The sequence below is a fragment of the Tripterygium wilfordii genome, chromosome 22 (genome assembly GCF_013401445.1).
Source record: "Tripterygium wilfordii isolate XIE 37 chromosome 22, ASM1340144v1, whole genome shotgun sequence".
Classification (NCBI taxonomy): Eukaryota; Viridiplantae; Streptophyta; class Magnoliopsida; order Celastrales; family Celastraceae; genus Tripterygium; species Tripterygium wilfordii.
The window spans coordinates 1,801,187-1,815,892 of NC_052253.1; the positions used below are offsets into that span (position 1 = coordinate 1,801,187).

General features: G+C 35.9%; 1 protein-coding gene across 2 annotated transcripts; it reads left to right on the forward strand.

Moving 5' to 3' along the window:
* The first annotated feature begins 3,491 nt into the window (after positions 1–3,491).
* On the forward strand, positions 3,492–13,787 carry LOC119991633 (ADP-ribosylation factor GTPase-activating protein AGD3-like). 2 transcript variants are annotated; one of them, XM_038838004.1, is made up of 20 exons: positions 3,492–3,686; positions 3,797–4,034; positions 5,322–5,398; positions 6,466–6,566; positions 6,764–6,834; positions 7,356–7,418; positions 7,866–7,910; positions 8,837–8,902; positions 9,041–9,088; positions 9,192–9,287; positions 9,366–9,407; positions 10,066–10,281; positions 10,392–10,523; positions 10,628–10,852; positions 10,924–11,010; positions 11,092–11,421; positions 12,041–12,186; positions 12,272–12,365; positions 12,646–13,124; positions 13,213–13,787. In XM_038838004.1, exons 2-20 carry the CDS (start codon positions 3,978–3,980, stop codon positions 13,325–13,327), a joined length of 2,490 nt encoding a protein of 829 aa, XP_038693932.1. In that variant the 5' UTR covers positions 3,492–3,686; positions 3,797–3,977; the 3' UTR covers positions 13,328–13,787. The 2 variants fall into 2 exon arrangements, with proteins under 2 accessions (XP_038693932.1, XP_038693933.1); XM_038838005.1 differs by lacking the exons at positions 3,492–3,686; positions 3,797–4,034; positions 5,322–5,398; positions 6,466–6,566; positions 6,764–6,834 and having other exon boundaries at positions 7,399–7,418; positions 8,783–8,902.
* The last annotated feature ends 919 nt before the right edge of the window (positions 13,788–14,706 follow it).

Here is a 14,706-nt window from a genome sequence, read left to right on the forward strand (position 1 = left end):
AAATGCAACTGGTCAAAAGGGCAACAACATTGGGCCCTAGTCCTAGTGGAATCATTCAAGTATTTTCTTTTTCAACTTTTATCATCTATGATTCTACAAAAGGCCATCAGCCCAATTCCTTTATCTTCCTCTGCTCTTCTTTCTTGTCTCTAAAAATTCGTCAATCAGTGTGAAAGGAATAAAGATGTTTGCCCATATTTTTATGTTTACAATATTTTATTAATTTGATCTATTTTTTTAAAAAACTAAAAAACACCTTACGAATTTCTCGTTTGAATATCCAATATGCGTCTAAATTATGATCGTCAAGCCATCTATCTCACATAAACTATTCGCCATAACGACAATATAAATTAGAGCAAAGTTCAACGAGTGGTACACAAATATGAATTTGACCACGCTGTTAAGCCATTTGCCTAAGTTCAATATACCATTCTCACAAGACATACCCAAGTGTTAAAAATTATTTCATAACTCAAATCAAACTGAGCAAATTCTTTTCATAATAATATTTTTTACTGTGGAGATTTCTTTTGGTAATGGTATTGGCTACAAGCTTGAAAATTAGTTAACATTAGAGAATACATGTTAATTGGAGTTCTTAGACCATCCACAGCAGATACTCTAAACAGAAACTCTAAATTTACAGTAAAAGTACACTTTTCACATATTTGCAGTTTCTTTAACAGTATCACCACTCAACAGATACTCTAAATCATTTAAATATTCATTTATATTATCAATTTTTATTATTTAAACTGAAGTCTTTTTACATTTAAATCAATTAACATAATAATAAATCAATTGATATTTATATATTCCAAAAATTAAATATATATTGACAACTAATATTCGACAAATTAACAAATTTGGAATCATAATTGATAAAAGCCAACCGAATACCACGTCATGCACATAGAACCCTCTATTTTAACTTTTAAAAAAAAAAAACAGAGAGTTCGCCAGTGAGAGGTTCAGAAAATGAGTGAACAAGAAAAAAAAAAACAAAACAAAAAAGAGACAAAATAAATGAATATTTTAATCAAAATATTATATACAGTATTGAACAGTGAAACAAGACATCTACCATTTCACTGTTCATATATGCAGTTTTAGAGTATCTCGTCCAGTATCTGTTGGAGCATGATTTTTTGTCAAAAACTGGAAATGGTACTCTAAATTCACAGTATATACTATTTTACAGTAACTGCTGGAGGTGCCCTTAGATTGTTTCGAACTGAAATTTCAAAGAAATATTTCAAAATTTACTTTGAAAGTTCAAACTTTAAAAACTAACGAAATATCATCGTATTTAGAGCAATTGCAATGATATAGTTTTAATGGGGAATGGAGGGTATATGCTTGTTCCATTGAATGGGTAATGGATAAAGAGAAATTCTCTTATGCGGACACCCATAAGTTATATTAACTTATGCACCTCAATTTCATCATTGATTTGAAAGTGTGAGACCGAAAGCTGTAGACCCTACTTGTCATTTCACTTTTGAAAACACTTAAAAAGTGGAGTGCGCAAGTTATTAAGTTGCGGACATCCGCACTTAAGAATTTATGAATGGATAAAAAGGTAACAATGATAACATTTTGTTGTCCCAAATTTGTTAGGTCAAACTTGTAAGCATAGAATATTTTTTTCTTTTTTTGAAATGCCCATAGACCACACACACGCTAAGCCATGCCCGAGGGACATGAATACCACCACAGCGGATGAAAAACTACCAAAATCCCAAACCCCTTAGTGAGAATAGAACCCTGGACCTCAAGATCCTGGGCAGATAACCAGACCAACCAGTCTCTCTCCCATTCTCGTAAGCATAAAATATGATTGACTTCAAACATGAGTCCCACTTATACCAAAAATCAATATTGGCCCCAAGTCAATTACACCAAAAACTAAATCAATAAATTTACAATATTATGTCAATATTCAATATATATAACATTTCATTATCATTCTCAATCACCTTAACAAAACACTTAATCGACTACATTTTGTCGTTCCCAATAGCATTGCGCACTGTGATTGTTCCTCATGCTCCCATTATGGCATCTACGACGGTTTTGGTTCGTGGGTCCCACTTCGATTTTTTTCACTTTCTTTTTTGGATTTTGTTTTACGTTGAGTGATTTTCATTTTCTCGCGCGGAGAGCAAATGGAGGGAAGTTTTCAGTGCGTGGCCCACTTCTTTAAGTGCTGAGCGCGCGTGACTGAAGCATCTTGGATTCGTTGTTTTCCCCACGCTCTCCTCACGAGCGTGAATACATCTCCATTGCACATCTGCTCCCTTTCATATTTTATTTTGATCATATTTATTTTTTCAAAATACAATTTCAATATTAAAATAAAATTAGTATAAGACCGTGTTCCATTGTCTAAATTAATTTATCATACGCGCACAATATAGTTAGTAATTGGATAGGTAGTAGTTGAATTCGTGTGTATATATATTAGCGTGGGAGTTCGAATCTAGATCATATAATTTTAAAATTAAAAATTTATTATTGAGGTAAATTTAATGCTCTGATAATTGGTCTAGAAATATTTCCGAAAATGTTTAAGATCAATTTCTTCTTTGAAAGTATTAGAGTTTAAACCTCTTTAACATATCTTCGTTTTGCTTCAATAAAATACTTGCGTTATAAAAAAAATGTTGTCTTAATCCTCTTACACATTACTTATAATTCAATAGTAAAGTTAAATTTAAAATAAGATATAAATTAATGTTTGTGAATTTTATTTTGGAAAAGTTATTGTGAATGCTTGCACATGAAGTACTAACATATATGGGCAATGTGCGATACACGCGCGATGAATGCCGGTTTGGTAAGAGTGGTCCTTACGTCCCTTCGTTACTGTGTAAAGTCCACCACTGTCCGACACTCGGGAGTTCGTATAAAAGTTCAATGAAACGAAGTCGTATTAAGCCCTTCAGAGCATCCACAGTAGTATAATATAATACAGCACTTCAAAATTATTCTCTCTCTTCTCCTCTTTCCTATGTGGCACAATTTAATTGGATGAGTGGGTCCCATAATAATACTATTCATCAACACTCCATAAATTCCAACACTCTATATTCATTTTCTCTATTTTCTCTCTCTTCCTTTTCATCATCTCTCTCTTCCTTTTCATCTTCTCTCTCTTTCTTTTCATCTTCTCTCTCTTTCTTTTCATCACCTCTCTCTTCTTTTTATCACATTTCTCCTCATTTTCATCATCTCTCTCTTCACTATTCATCAACTATATATATACTCCAACTCTCAAGTATCATTTTTCCACAACTAAATTTTCAAGTGTCATTTTTCACCCATTGTGTGCATGTAGCGCTATATTTATCAAAAAAGTAACATTTCAAGTACTTGAAATACACTCCATTATATCCATTGTGAGAGTATAACACTATATTTATCCAAAAAGTATTGCTAACAATGTTAAATATAACACCATTGTGGATGCTCTCAGCTCGTCTCCTTTCGTCTCTTCCTAATTTGGCTCGAAAAGCAAAAAAACCAGAAGGTTAAATAAAAAAGAAAACACAAACAAAAACCGCTCTCGCTGTCTGACTGGTGTCTCTCTGTTTCTTTACGCTTTTCTTCTCTTTATCTGTGTATGTCTGTCTCCCTTTCTCCTCCTCTCTGTCTCCCTCACGTGGTCTGGACATTCTCAGGTTAGCAAAGCTTGGCCTAATCAAGCCCTTTCCATTCCCGGTAAACACCGACCGCCCTAACTAAATCATTCTCGTGTTTTCCTGTTCCTTGTTTTGCTCCTTTTTTTTAGTTGTTCTTCTAGGGTTTCATGACCAGCTGAGCAGAAAAGAGGACGTTATTTGGCTAATTTTAACCTGTCAAAAGAGAGTTGGTTGTAGATGTTTGAAAGTTGGAGGTGAATTCTGCTTTGTTTTTTCGGTTTAATGATCGGGATGCCTAATTGAGATTTGTGGCGGAGACGAGCTGGAACCATGGTCTCGAAGACGCTTTTCGATGAGCTCCATGACTCTCCCATGTTCCGGACGCAGGTCTGTTCCGCTTTGTATCTTCCTTGGCTTCGATGAAGCTGGAAGGAGTTGAAGCTGTATCTAGCGAATGAATTTTATTTTAGAATTTTTTAATATTCACTTGCTAGTCGATCTAAGTTGTCTCGGCCTGTAGTTTTGACAGTCTTTAGCGGTAGTGTTCGCAATGCTTGGTTTTGATTGATTAGAAAATTTAAGGCTTAAAAAATGAAGGTTGAGCTATTGTGATATATGTTAGATGAAGCATAAGCTGAAATATCTCTTCATGACAGCCAGTTTCCAGTGATATGTTATCGGATAAATTTTGTGTGTATAAATATCTTTTAGGATTGTATGTATTGCTAGTTTAGTTAGTTCAAACCTTCAAGGAAACATAATTGTTGGATAGATATTGGCATACTGGACTTGCGATTTTGTAATTGCTTCCACAATGGTTAAGATTTAGTCTAGAGGGTGTGAACTGTGAATTACATCTGTAGTTATTGGTTGAGGTCCTATATAGATCCAAACAATCAATAAATGGGTATAGCTTGGGGCTTCTATTCTACTATATGATCTATGTGGTTGGTCACTGTTACTTTTTATTTCTAAATTCTTCACCATGCGACTGTGCTATATAATTAATCTCCCGAGATTTTACTTTTCATATCTTTATTATTATCATGACTTGAGTTACTCGGCTCCTGTTTGTATAGAATCCAAGAACTTAGGAAACTTCTTTTGTTTAACGCCCTATTGATGCAGTAACTCTCATTACCTGATCTCAGGATTCATAAATGAGATTTTTGGCTGGGAAATTTTCTCTTTCGTTATTTTGGAGTGTTTCCGATCTCAGCAGTGTCAATTGATCTCTAAAGATACTAATATGGTGTACAGAGTTTGAAGAACGAGCCTCTATGGTGATTAGTGTGTCTGCCAATGACATCTCTCAAGTTTCTTTGATCTTTTCATAACGTTATTATTCCTGCATAAATGCTTGGTGGTAATTAAACTTGTTTGATGATGATATATGTTCCTTGTGTGACTGGTGAGTGTTTCTATTCATTTGTGCATCATATAAATGTAGTAGTCATTCTTTTGGTCCGATACAAATTGGGGTGTTACTTCGTCGAAAACTAAGACAAGTCTGTTTCCTGATTCTTTGTCATACTTATCCTGTACTAACCTTCAGAAGTTGATGCATCTGACACATTGGGTTTAATGTGGATGCAAATATTTGTGTTGTTACGTATAATGCATGTGTTAGTGTGTCTCTTGATGTTGGATTGTTGATGATTTCTTTGGTGGCAGATACAATCCATGGAGGAAAATGCTGAATCATTAAGAGAGAGGAGTTTAAAGTTTTACAAAGGATGTCGAAAATATACGTATGTATTTTTTATGAATGTGCTTCTGTGGCTTATTAGAAATTAAGTTCAACCTATAATACTAGCTGTTATTATGTCTGTAAAAGCAATGAACCTTTTCTTTGCTTTAAAATAATGATGAATTTTTTTCTTACTTTTAAAGTGGTACTTACTCGATTGCCTGTAAATGTATTCCTTCTCTACTTCTGAGTGTTCTTGCTCCAATTATATTGAAGCTTGGTGTGTGTCATTTTCTGTTCCCAATTCTTTTCCGATTGGCACACCAAAAGTTTCTGGTAAAAAGAACAGGTTATATATCTTAGCTGCTAATTTTTAGATAGACATGGAACAATTTTCTTCACGTGACTCACTTTTTTTCCTCTTAATAAAAGGTAAACAATTCCCTTGTACAAGGCTTCCGCAGTGGACGAGGTCGGGGACATATTAGATGTACGTAGTCCTTACTTCCACATAATATGTGGAAAGATTGTTTCTAGGAATTGAATCCGTGACCTCTAGGTTGCACCCTTGCAACTCTACCATTGAGCCACATTTTTTTCTTCTTATGAATCTTAAATATGTGGAGATGCAGAAACTTTTTTACTCTTAAGCAACCACATATTTAAAAAGCTTAATCTAGAAGAGGATAAGATAACATTAAATCAACACCCTTCTTACATTTGGTTGCCGCTTGTGGACCAGTAGTGAAGTTTAACCATGCATTACGAGGGAAGCCTCAGGATTTAAACACATGTTTTTCATATTGATATATTTCTTAATTTGAAAATGGAATATGGAGATTGGCAGATTGCACAAGGAAAAAAAAGCAAAGGAAAGATAACAACAGAACAAAGGGAAGTGACTGGGTGGTTTCTCTTTTATTTTTTTGTTATTTTTTATCAAGGTGTTTAAACTTTCACATGTGCTCTTATATTTAAAAAGGCAGTCATCATTGATTGCTCTACAAGGACTGTATGTTGTCTCAGCTTTCAATCATCACTCTCTTGTATTTGATTAAGAAAATTGATTACTTTTATCTACTTTTTTCTTTGTGGCTGATTGATGAAGATTGGATTTTCTGCTTGCAGTGAAGGACTTGGTGAGGGATATGACGGGGACATTGCTTTTGCCAGTGCCCTAGAAGCTTTTGGAGGAGGACACAATGATTCTATTAGTAAGGCTTTTGGAGGTATGTATTTCTGAGTTTAGTTACAATAGTGGTTTAGAATTTAGATGTTGATGGTCACATATTCTCCTTTTTAAGCTCTTCAAGTGTAAGTTCTTATGAGTCATGATCACCTGTTAAATGTAGTTATGGTTGGTACCGTTGAGTTTAGCTTCTGATAATTATCACTGAGACAACTTTATTTTGATTTGCTGATTCAGGCCCTGTGATGGCCAAATTCACCATTGCCTTAAGAGAGATTGGGACATACAAAGAAGTCCTTCGATCCCAGGTAGGATGCTGGTATTCACCCTTACCAGAGTTCTGGCTTACAGGCAAAGACTACAGACGCCTGTTATACTGATACTTTTTGTCAAATGGCTTCATCTCTATGTCGTTATCTATTTCCTTTTATCTTCTTTTGATTTTTAGGAGCTTGAGGTAAAAAGGGAATAATTTGAGACCTTATAAGCTTATAACAGTGCACTGTATCCAACTCCATTTTTCTACCATTTATTCTTGGCAATGCAATGCGGCATTATATAAATTGCATATCTGATGACGTGTAGGATTCGTTTTACAATTAGTCCGTTACCTGTGCTTCCATTAATTGCAGCTTAGTTTTTTGAACATAGCATGAATAAGAGCATTAGGCCGCTGTACAGGGTAACAGTTTCCAATTCTTTGGTTCCCTCTTGGATTAGTTCTTTAACTATTAATAAGAATATATTTGCAGGGCTATCAGAAAATTGATACCTCTCTTTCTCTATAAGGCGGTAACATTCTTATGTGTTGTGTCTTTTTCTTTTTCAGGTTGAACACATATTGAATGATAGGTTACTCCAATTCATCAACATAGATTTGTTCGAGGTCAAGGTACTGTGACATTGTCCATTCTTTTTGAATATTATATTTAAAATGTGCTGTATAGCCATGGTGAAAGGCCGGGTTACCAGATTTACACTCGAGATACAATCTGCAAAGCTGTGATCTGATTTTTTTTAATGATTTCTCTCAACCATTGCCATAATAAAATGATTTATGGGAAGAACTCCAACTTACAACTTCTGTTTGGCATTTCTTTACTGTCCAAATTCTGGTTTTCTTTTTTCAAACTTTCCACCCTGAACATTATTATGTATTGTAAATTTCGAGCATCAGAATAATGGGTAAAATTTTTAGAGAAACACCAAATTGCTCAAAAAGACAAAAATAAGGGAAGAAAAAAATTCATTCAAAGAAAAAGGCATCTGTATGGTATGATGTTCTCCTTTCATGGTGGTTGTTTTTGTCTTTGTTACAAAATATCATGTCGTAGTGCAGGAAGCAAGGAAGAGATTTGACAAAGCAAGCCTTCTCTATGACCAGGTGCTTCCTCGTGCTTAGATTCTTTATTATGCTGGTTTTTTTTTTGATAAGTTTTATTATGCCGTTATTGTGGCAACATATTTGGATGGATTGATAAAGTCATTGTTATTCTTGTATTCTTTGGACAGAAGTAGAGATAAGAGTGATTTATAATATTAGTATCAAACTCTTGACACAATTTTTTTATTCAATAGTCAATTTGCGTAGTGAATCCAAAGACCAGATTGAATAAACTCTTTATGAAGGCTCTCTAGCTCTTCAGGCCAACTGGGGATTCTGTAGGAACCCACTAAGATTACAATTGTTTGAAGTCTCTTTAGAAGCATTGGAGTTTGAGCTTTCAAAACTTATTTTATGTGTAATGTCCCGTAAAATATGTGAGTAGTTCTCTGTTGAAATTGGAAGTTCTGATCAGATCTGGCTTACCTACAATAAATTTTGGTGCATCCAAGGGATGTGGTAGATGGAGAGAACATTTATTGCGCTCACTCTCACCACCCCATCACCAGCTGCTTAGACAACTTGGACTGACTTGTAGTGGATGCTTTGTTCCAGGGAGGATAAATGTTACACCAACATTTTAATCAACTTGTACCGTGGGCTGCAAATATAGTTTTTCCTATTCTTCTATCTTTGAATTGCGTATGACTTAATCCTCATAGAATTCCTAAGAAATAAAAAAGGCATAAACTTTAATGCAGAATTAATTTTAAACCTTTTTAATTTTTTTTCTTCTTTCATTTTTTTTATCGACTATGGTTCCTGGATTTGCAGCTGTTTTGATAGTAATGTTGACTGCAATTACAGTCTAACTTATGCGAAGGCGATTTGAGCATCCTACATAACTCTGAGTATACGTGAAATGATTGCAGATAGTTATCTCAATATTTGTTGACGTCGATGAATTTGTCCATTCAATATGACAGGCTCGTGAGAAGTTTCTATCAATGAAAAAAGGAACAAAAACTGATGTAGCAAATCTTTTGGAGGAGGTATTATGCAAAAAAACTGAATTTTAGTGGATATCTCCCAAATTATCATTCATGTAGTTGTCATATTGATTTGCTCTCTGTTGAAAAAGACTAAGATGCTTGACATTTGTTACTTATGAATAGTTGTAACCACTGCAGGAGCTTTATAATGCAAGGTCTTCATTCGAGCAAGCTCGCTTTAATTTGGTTAGTTAATTCTATCATCAAGAGACTCTCGGATGTTTCAGATTCAGCTCAAGATGTTATTGCTAGATCGAGGCTTCTATCCCCTGATCTCTTGGTTTTGCAGATCACTGCTCTTTCAAATGTTGAAGCAATAAAGAGATTTGAATTTCTGGAAGCAGTCAGTGGGACAATGGATGCTCATCTTCGCTATTTTAAACAGGTGGTTCACATACTGGTGTTTCCCTGTATTCCAGAGATTATTTATCATGTGTTCTTATAAAGAGTCTATTGCATGTAGGGGTATGAGTTGTTGCATCAAATGGAACCATACATTAATCAGGTTCGTTATTATATTTCAGTATTTCACTTTTAGATTGCTGTATATGAGCTGGCATTATCATATTCAAGATTTGCACAGCATGCAGAATTCTATTGACATTATACGAAATAAGAGCAAGAGAAAGAGTGGGATATGCAAGCCACCAACTTCTTGAAAGCATGTGTAGGGTCTCCACCCAAAACTTAAGTGACTGTCAGAAGTACAGCGTACTGCAACCATAAAAAAGAGGTTGCTTGTCTTGCTGGAAAGCTTGGCAAGGCTTCAAATGATGGACCTAAAATTTACAATGTGATGGTGTTAGTTACTTGTGAAAATTAGAAGCGAGTAATTCGTATTTTGTACGTGAATTGTAAATTGGTTTTGTTGCATCCGGGCCAGCCAAATAAATTTTTCCTCAACCGTCGGTGGCAAAAATTTATGTGAATAAATTATATTTTTTTGAGTGAAAAAGAACTTATCTTAGATTGTGTTATAATTGAGAGTGTTAAAGTACCTGCTCTGTCTACTGTGGCCCAAGGATATGCAGATTTATGAGAATAAATTATATGGCTTGCTGAAATTCTGGGGCATGGGGCTTCATTTTGACTAGGTAGGAATCTTAGATTTATTGTTCTACAATGGAAATGAGGGAAGCGACATGTCTATTCTTTCTTGGCAGGTATTGACTTATGCAAAACAATCAAGAGAAAGGTCCAACTATGAGCAGGCAGCTCTTAATGAAAGGATGCAAGAATACAAAAGGCAAATTGATCGTGAGAGTAGGCTGTCTTCCAATGGTTCTAATACATCCCCCACTGGTGATGGGATACAAGCCATTGGTAGAAGTTCACATAAAATGATAGAGGCAGTTATGCAATCTGCTGCTAAAGGAAAGGTTTGAGAAAATAACTTATCTGGAACTCTGTTCATGGAAATTTATGTCCTTTTGACATGTCCTCATGTTTCTATTTATCTACCTTCATCTGAACTACCAGCAACTTTCAGGTTCAAACCATTCGACAAGGCTATCTTTCAAAACGTTCTTCAAACTTGAGAGGTGACTGGAAAAGACGATTTTTTGTTCTTGACAGCAGAGGAATGCTTTATTATTATCGCAAACAGTGCAGCAAATCATCTGTAAGTACTTCATACGGATAGTACTTAGTAAGTTGTGTTGGAGACATCGTAGAAATCTATTTGCTTATGATATACTGCCTTTCATTGTTATCATTACATTTCAGGGGTCTGCCTCACACCTTTCTGGTCAGAGGAACAGTTCTGAGCTTGGATCTGGACTGCTGAGTCGTTGGCTCTCCTCTCACTATCACGGTGGAGTTCATGACGAGAAATCTGTTGCTCATCACACTGTCAACCTTCTTACATCAACAATCAAAGTTGATGCTGACCAATCTGATCTACGGTTTTGCTTCAGGATCATTTCACCAACGAAGAATTATACATTGCAGGTACTACTTGGTGGTCGTGTTTAATTGTTTGGTGATGCTATCCTTTCTGATATTTATGCTTGTCAGTGCAGGCAGAGAGTGCTCTAGATCAGATGGACTGGATTGAAAAGATAACTGGAGTTATTGCTTCATTACTTAGTTCTCAGGTTCCTGAAAGGGTAAATGTTGGCAATATTCATTTGATTAGTGGCCATTGGCTTTATTTTTCAAGTTGATGATGATAGTCCATCATGTTTCAGTGTAGTCCCACGGGAAGCGGTCATCATTGGTCAGCCAATGAGAGTAGCTCCTTTGAAAGTGCTGACTTTGACAACAATGCCATTGAAGACTACACATCGGAAAGGATTCATTTTACTGCACATCATGAACGGCCATTGAGAATTGTGCAACACCAGCGGTCCTCTGTGAAAACAGTGAAACCAATTGATATGCTGAGAAGAGTATGTGGGAATGATAAATGCGCGGACTGTGGTTCCCCTGAACCTGACTGGGCTTCTTTAAATCTTGGCGTGCTTGTTTGCATCGAGTGTTCAGGGGTCCACCGTAATCTTGGTGTGCACATATCAAAGGTAAGTGACACTGTTTTCTGTGCATTATTTTTGCATATTGTAATGGCCATCTTGATATATGTTTGTCAAAGGATATTTTAGAAACTAAGTAATTAAGAGAGATACCTTGATTAATAGAAACTAATTAAGAGAGATACCTTGATCTACATTGAATCACAAATTTTGTGAACAGAGAAGGTGAATAGTTGCAGGCCTCGTGTTTATGCCCGAGGATATTTATCAGAAGGTTCCTCAATGAGGCAGAGAACTCGATGGATATTTTATTAGTAGATAATTCTACTGTTCTCTTTTGTTGACTGCCATTGACTCTTGGGCTCGTTCAGCTTCTTTCATATTCTAGCCACCAAAAAGTTGAGTTTATCTCCTGCAATGTCATAGGGAAGTTAATCGAGTAGCATGACGGTTATAGTTGATGAGGTCAAAGGATGAGATGGTTTGTGAGATTTTGTGGTGGTGGCTTGATTATTCCTTTTGAGTTATGAAATTTTTTTATATGATCAAATTGGCAGTTGTGTACCAATTGTGTAATTTGTATGTATATTATTGTCTTCTATGGGAAATGAATTTATGACATTCTCATATAGTTTGGCTCTTTGTTTTGTGTTGACTACAATTGCAGGTAAGGTCTCTCACACTTGATGTCAGAGCATGGGAACCTTCTGTTATAAGTTTGTTTCAGTCTCTGGGGAATACCTTCGCCAACTCAGTGTGGGAGGAATTATTGCAGTCAAGAAGTGCCTTTCAGGTCGATCTTACCCTCCCAGGGTAAAGAACTGTCAATTATGATTCAATTATAAAAATTAATGTCATAACTGCTGGTTGCTGACATTTGTATTATGTTCTGGCGAAGCTTATGCAAGTTGGATAAACCAAATCTGTTTCTCATGGGCAAACCTAGTCATGCAGATTCCATAGCGATAAAAGAGAAGTTTATTCATGCAAAGGTGCAACTATGTTACTCATAGCCTTCCTTTTTGGTTTTATTTATTTTACTTGGGGAGAGTTATGTATAGGGGTTACATTGTTGGGAGGGGGGGGGGGGGGGAATATGTGCATTGAGCTTGGTTGTACTTTTTGCATGAAAAGGTTTTGCTTGATTGCACACTCTTACTTATTCTTACTGGAGATGTGCTTGTATTTGTGTGGTTATCATTGTTTCTATAAACTGCACTTTTAATCTGCGTGATTGTCAGTTGCATACTCATCTAATATTTTTGTTCACAGTATGCGGAAAAGCTTTTTGTTCGCAAGCCAAAAGACAATCAATTTTATCTTTCGGTGGCACTACAGATCTGGGAGGGTGTTCGTGCCAATGACAAGAAAGCGGTATATCGTCTCATCGTCAATCATGAAGCAGATGTGAACATGGTGTATGGGCAAGCATCTTGCAGCTCTTCTCTAACACTTGCTAAAGTTATGCTACTGCAAGAGCAGACAAGCATTGACAACTGTTCGAGAAATTCGTTGGACAGGTCCTCTACTAGCCTTTTGAACTTGGAAGGGACAAGTGGACCTCAAACTTTGGAGGATTTAGATGGCTGTACATTGCTTCACATTGCTTGTGAAACTGCAGACATTGGCATGATAGAACTTCTATTACAGTATGGTGCTAACATAAATTCAACTGATTCAAGAGGTCAGATGCCGCTCCATCGCTGTATTCTTAGAGGCAAAGCTGCGTTTGCAAAATTGCTCCTTACGAGGTATATAGCAGTCCTTGTTTACATCTTTTGCATTTACCTAATAATCTCTGAGTTCCTCCTATTCAAGGATATCGATTCATGTTTACAGGGGAGCCGATGCACAGGCTGTGAATGGGGAAGGTAAAACACCACTCGAACTAGCAGTAGAGTCAAAATTTGTTGATAATGAGGTCCTTGCTTTATTATCTGACTCTAATGGATAGTTTTTGAAAAGAAACATATATAAATGGTAATAACTAGGGATGGAGTGTGAAATGACAGTTTTATGTAAATTGTATTTTTATTAGCACAAAAGTTGGTCCGCCATTGAATAGTTCACCGGTGTTGGGAGAAATAGAGAGGTGTACTTCGTTAGGTGGTTGTTCCTGCTGCATCGGTGTACAACGCATGCCATCTATAAACGCCCCAGTATTTCTGCAAAGGGTTATATGATATGAAATATGGTTTGTTGAATCAGTTTAGTCCCTTTTTGTGATGGAGCTGTGAGTATAGATCAGGGCATTGTGTATTTGTACATTGATTCATTTCAATGAATATTTATTGTCTGTAAATTACTGAGTGATTGTGAGTTATGACAAATTACCACCTCTGTCACAAGGTCTGGTTGTTGCTTCCTGGGCCTCCAAGCAATTAAATTTTGGTTCTTTACGTTTTGCATATAAAGTGCTGCGTTGTAATGAGGATCTTCTCTGCTTGCTTAGTGTGGTGTTTGGTTAATTTAGTTTGAAGTAAAATGTTTTTTTTAGAAGGGAGTAATAATTCCAACAAAAAAAAGGTGAGTGTGATGATAGCAAGAGTAAATGATAGCGAATTCATCTATTATCTAAATGCAGATATCTTACATTGATTTATTTCTTGCCTCTGGCGGATAATAATCTTGATGAAATGTAGAGCTCAGCAATGTTATTAAATCTAGTAATGAGTCTTCTTTTAATGCAAGAAGGGTATTACTTCACGGCTTCAAATGAAATTATCATGATTTTAGGCAGCGTTATTGCTAATAATTTAATTTAGTGATTTATTATTTGATATGGGTTTAAACTAAGGGCAAATGTAATGGTGAAGTGGTATTGGGCCAACAAAGATGTTGTCTTTTGCTGATGTGGCTGTATTGTAAAATGTGTTTTGCTTATGTGACTGTATTGGGATAAGTGTTTTGTTGATGTGGATGTATTGATATTTGATGTTTTGGTGTAGTTTTGTTGTGGATAATATGGAGGAATGGAATGTTGTTGGGTTGGGTGAAAAGAGAAAGTGTGTGGGAAGAAAAAGTGTATAGAAATTTGTGTTTTGCTGATGTGGCTGTATTAGAATACCTGTTTGACTTGACTTTTTGTGTAATAGAGGTGGGACCGGCTCAAGTGGAATCACAACTTTTTGGGATTTTTTTTAAGAAAAGTTTGTTTAATGCAAGGACACAGAACAAAACCTGCAGCGCGAGCGCCATAATCCATGCAATAAAGATAGACTCCATAGGCCATAACACAAGATGCTATATTTAAAAAAGCGTATTCGACAGTAATTCCATGCTTCCAACGGCTATTCCTCGTATGATTCCAGTGGACACATGAGAGAAGGAAAC

Coding starts and splice junctions, on each gene's coding strand:
- LOC119991633 (XM_038838004.1), top strand. CDS start 3,978: ATGGTCTCGAAGACGCTTTTCGATGAGCTCCATGACTCTCCCATGTTC. Junction 4,035..5,321: donor CTCCCATGTTCCGGACGCAG/GTCTGTTCCGCT, acceptor CTTTGGTGGCAG/ATACAATCCATGGAGGAAAA. Junction 6,835..7,355: donor AAGAAGTCCTTCGATCCCAG/GTAGGATGCTGG, acceptor TTTCTTTTTCAG/GTTGAACACATATTGAATGA.